Source organism: Oncorhynchus mykiss, chromosome 4 (assembly GCF_057628025.1).
Source record: "Oncorhynchus mykiss isolate SJ-2025 chromosome 4, ASM5762802v1, whole genome shotgun sequence".
NCBI classification, from domain to species: Eukaryota; Metazoa; Chordata; class Actinopteri; order Salmoniformes; family Salmonidae; genus Oncorhynchus; species Oncorhynchus mykiss.
Genome location: NC_143025.1, coordinates 69,502,501 through 69,507,500, shown reverse-complemented (window position 1 = coordinate 69,507,500; position 5,000 = coordinate 69,502,501). Strand labels below are relative to the sequence as shown.

At 45.6% G+C, this 5,000-nt stretch overlaps 1 protein-coding gene across 3 annotated transcripts in view; it reads left to right on the top strand.

Moving 5' to 3' along the window:
• Positions 1–5,000, top strand: part of rcan2 (regulator of calcineurin 2) — a 125,450-nt gene that overhangs the window by 104,072 nt on the left and 16,378 nt on the right. For all 3 annotated transcript variants that reach the window (XM_036975851.2, XM_036975852.2, XM_090232887.1), the window contains one exon: positions 4,293–4,464. In XM_036975851.2, the coding sequence (XP_036831746.1) occupies positions 4,293–4,464 (172 nt within the window). The remainder of the gene's footprint in view (positions 1–4,292; positions 4,465–5,000) is intronic.

Here is a 5,000-nt window from a genome sequence, read left to right as displayed (position 1 = left end):
CAGTGCCTCTTTGCTTGACATCATGGGGAAAATCAAAATATATCAGCCAAACAAATTGTAGACCTCCACAAGTCTGGTTCATCCTTGGGAGCAATTTCCAAATGCCTGAAGGTACCACGCTCATCTGTACAAACAATAGTACGAAAGTATAAACACCACGGGACCACGCAGCCATTATACCGCTCAGGAAGGAGATGCGTTTTGTCTCCTAGAGATGAATGTACTTTGGTGCAAAAAGTGTAAATCAATCCCAGAACAACAGCAAAGGACCTTGTGAATATGCTGGAGGAAACAGGTACAAAAGTATCTATATCCACAGTAAAACGAGTCCTGTATCGACATAACCTGAAAGGCCGCTCAGCAAGGAAGAAGCCACTGATACAAAACCGCTATAAAACTGCCAGACTACAGTTTGCAACTGCACATGGGGACAAAGTTCGTACTTTTTGGAGAAATGTCCTCTAGTCTCATTAAACAAAAATAGAACTGTTTCGCCATAATGACCATCGTTATGTTTGGAGGAAAAAGGGGGAGGCTTGCAAGCCGAAGAACACCATCCCAACCGTGAAGCACGGGGGTGGCAGCATCATGTTGTGGGGGTGCTTTGCTGCAGGAGGGACTGGTGCACTTCACAAAATACATGGCATCATGAGGAAAGAAAATTATGTGGATATATTGAAACAACATCTCAAGACATCAGTCAGGAAGTTATAGCTTGGTCGCAAATGGGTCTTCCAAATGGACATTCTTAAAATAAAGTGGTAATCCTAACTGACCTAAAACAGGGAATTTATACTAGGATTAAATGTCAGGAATTGTGAAAAACTGAGTTTAAATGTATTTTGCTAAAGTGTATGTAAACTTCTGACTTCAACTGTATACAGTGCCTTGCGAAAGTATTCGGCCCCCTTGAACTTTGCGACCTTTTGCCACATTTCAGGCTTCAAACATAAAGATATAATACTGTATTTTTTGTGAAGAATCAACAACAAGTGGGACACAATCATGAAGTGGAACGACATTTATTGGATATTTCAAACTTTTTTAACAAATCAAAAACTGAAAAATTGGGCGTGCAAAATTATCCAGCCCCTTTACTTTCAGTGCAGCAAACTCTCTCCAGAAGTTCAGTGAGGATCTCTGAATGATCCAATGTTGACCTAAATGACTAATGATGATAAATACAATCCACCTGTGTGTAATCAAGTCTCCGTATCAATGCACCTGCACTGTGATAGTCTCAGAGGTCCATTAAAAGCGCAGAGAGCATCATGAAGAACAAGGAACACACCAGGCAGGTCTGAGATACTGTTGTGAAGAAGTTTAAAGCTGGATTTGGATACAAAAATATTTCCCAAGCTTTAAACATCCCAAGGAGCACTGTGCAAGCGATAATATTGAAATGGAAGGAGTATCAGACCACTGCAAATCTACCAAGACCTGGCCGTCCCTCTAAACTTTCAGCTCATACAAGGAGAAGACTGATCAGAGATGCAGCCAAGAGGCCCATGATCACTCTGGATGAACTGCAGAGATCTACAGCTGAGGTAGGAGACTCTGTCCATAGGACAACAATCAGTCGTATATTGCACAAATCTGGCCTTTATGGAAGAGTGGCAAGAAGAAAGCCATTTCTTAAAGATATCCATAAAAAGTGTTGTTTAAAGTTTGCCACAAGCCATCTGGGAGACACACCAAACATGTGGAAGAAGGTGCTCTGGTCAGATGAAACCAAAATTGAACTTTCTGGCAACAATGCAAAATGTTATGTTTGGCGTAAAAGCAACACAGCTCATCACCCTGAACACACCATCCCCACTGTCAAACATGGTGGTGGCAGCATCATGGTTTGGGCCTGCTTTTCTTCAGCAGGGACAGGGAAGATGGTTAAAATTGATGGGAAGATGGATGGAGCCAAATACGGGACCATTCTGGAAGAAAACCTGATGGAGTCTGCAAAAGACCTGAGACTGGGACGGAGATTTGTCTTCCAACAAGACAATGATCCAAAACATAAAGCAAAATCTACAATGGAATGGTTCAAAAATAAACATATCCAGGTGTTAGAATGGCCAAGTCAAAGTCCAGACCTGAATACAATCGAGAATCTGTGGAAAGAACTGAAAACTGCTGTTCACAAATGCTCTCCATCCAACCTCACTGAGCTCGAGCTGTTTTGCAAGGAGGAATGGGAAAAAATGTCAGTCTCTCGATGTGCAAAACTGATAGAGACATACCCCAAGCGACTTACAGCTGTAATCGCAGCAAAAGGTGGCACTACAAAGTATTAACTTAAGGGGGCTGAATAATTTTGCACGCCCAATTTTTCAGTTTTTGATTTGTTAAAAAAGTTTGAAATATCCAATAAATGTCGTTCCACTTCATGATTGTGTCCCACTTGTTGTTGATTCTTCACAAAAAAATACAGTTTTATATCTTTATGTTTGAAGCCTGAAATGTGGCAAAAGGTCGCAAAGTTCAAGGGGGCCGAATACTTTCGCAAGGCACTGTATATATATATATATATATATATATATATATATATATGTGTGTGTACACAAACTTTGGTTAGGGTGTGTAGTTTAGGGAAAAACTGTGTTTATGGAAAATAGTCTCATGTTTACATTTTGTCACTGATGCAGTGTGACTAATAATAATAAAACCCTCTCCTGTGTGTGTGTGTGTGTGTGTGTGTGTGTGTGTGTGTGTGTGTGTGTGTGTGTGTGTGTGTGTGTGTGTGTGTGTGTGTGTGTGTGTGTGTGTGTGTGTGTGTGAGTGAGTGTGTGTGCCCTCCTCCTTGCAGAAGCAGCTTGTGATTGCTCCACAATCGCCAATCGGCCTGTCTAATTCCTCTCCCAGTGGTTATCAGGGTCACAAGCACTCCGCTGAGGCAGACAGAGAGAGATTAAGTCCATGACTTATATTCCTGTTAGAGATAATATCTGCAGGGCCGGTGTGTTACGCTGTGCTGCCTGGAGGCTGGAGCACACAAACACTTCACAGCACTCTGATGATCTACATGTGATCTGGACCTATTAGCTGTTAGTCAAGATGACAGGCCAGGTGGTGATGTGGCTCTGTAACCCAGTAGACTAGTGTTGGTCCTGGGGAACAGGGAGGTCTGTAACCCATTAGACAGACTGGTGTTGGTCCTGGGGAACAGGGAGGTCTGTAACCCAGTAGACTGGTGTTGGTCCTGGAGAACAGGGAGGTCTGTAACCCAGTAGACTAGTGTTGGTCCTGGGGAACAGGGAGGTCTGTAACCCAGTAGACTAGTGTTGGTCCTGGGGAACAGGGAGGTCTGTAACCCAGTAGACTGGTGTTGGTCCTGGGGAACAGGGAGGTCTGTAACCCAGTAGACTGGTGTTGGTCCTGGAGAACAGGGAGGTCTGTAACCCAGTAGACTGGTGTTGGTCCTGGAGAACAGGGAGGTCTGTAACCCAGTAGATTGGTGTTGGTCCTGGAGAACAGGGAGGTCTGTAACCCAGTAGACTGGTGTTGGTCCTGGAGAACAGGGAGGTCTGTAACCCAGTAGACTGGTGTTGGTCCTGGAGAACAGGGAGGTCTGTAACCCATTAGACTGGTGTTGGTCCTGGAGAACAGGGAGGTCTGTAACCCAGTAGACTGGTGTTGGTCCTGGGGAACAGGGAGGTCTGTAACCCAGTAGATTGGTGTTGGTCCTGGAGAACAGGGAGGTCTGTAACCCAGTAGACTGGTGTTGGTCCTGGAGAACAGGGAGGTCTGTAACCCAGTAGACTGGTGTTGGTCCTGGAGAACAGGGAGGTCTGTAACCCATTAGACTGGTGTTGGTCCTGGAGAACAGGGAGGTCTGTAACCCAGTAGACTGGTGTTGGTCCTGGGGAACAGTGGAGGTCTGTAACCCATTAGACTGGTGTTGGTCCTGGAGAACAGGGAGGTCTGTAACCCAGTAGACTGGTGTTGGTCCTGGAGAACAGGGAGGTCTGTAACCCAGTAGACTGGTGTTGGTCCTGGGGAACAGTGGAGAGTAACCCATGGCCCAGACAAGGATCCTTCCCAGCCAGTGTCCTTTAACCTCAGCTCTCTGGCTGGCTGAATCAGGTCTCAGCAGGACCCTTGGAACTAAGATGTGGAACTAACTGACTGTCTGGAGTGTAGAATCGTACAGCCTTGTCCTGAATTATTTCAAAAAAGCCAATCACTAAGAGACATCTGATTAAAACTGATTCACTAATAATTGGTCTGTATCCCCCCCCCCCCCTATCTCTCTCTCCCTCTCTATCCCTCTGTCTCTCTATCCCTTCCTCCCTCAGGTCCAGAACCCAGTATCAGATGGTGATAACCTGCACCTGGCTCCTCCCCAGCCCTCTAAACAGTTCCTCATCTCCCCTCCCGGCTCGCCGCCCATTGGCTGGCAGCAGATAGACGAGACCACGCCCGTCATCAACTACGACCTGCTCTATGCTGTGGCCAAGCTGGGCCCCGGTGAGTCATACCACTAGTTACACACTACATGCTGCTTTTGATTCTCTCCTCTTCGGAGCGCGACCTCTCTGTTTCAGTTTTGCTTTCTCTGTCTCAACCCTTCTCTCGCACCTTTCGGTTGTTCTCACTGTTTCACTCCTTCCGTAATTTCTGTCTCTCATTCTCTTTCTTATCTTCCTCTCACACGCTGTTCCATTGGCTCACATCTCTCACTCCCCCCGTAAATATATCCAGTGATACGTGATGTAATATGACATCCTGGAGCACCTCCCCTCGGTCAAGCAGGACGTCGGGTCACATTCTTCCTGTTTAAAAGATACACCGGTCAGAACTTGTACCTTTAAATGTTTTTGGCATTCGTAGAATACATCCTCTGGCGTCGGTCACTGTGTGTCCTATAACCAGCCTTAATGCAGCCCCCAGTACAGGACACAAAGCCGTAGAGACTAGAGGAGAATTTCTATTGGCTGAACCCAGTGTTGGGGACAACGTGTTATAAAGGGTATTGAGTAACAAAACGTGTTACTTTGATTGAA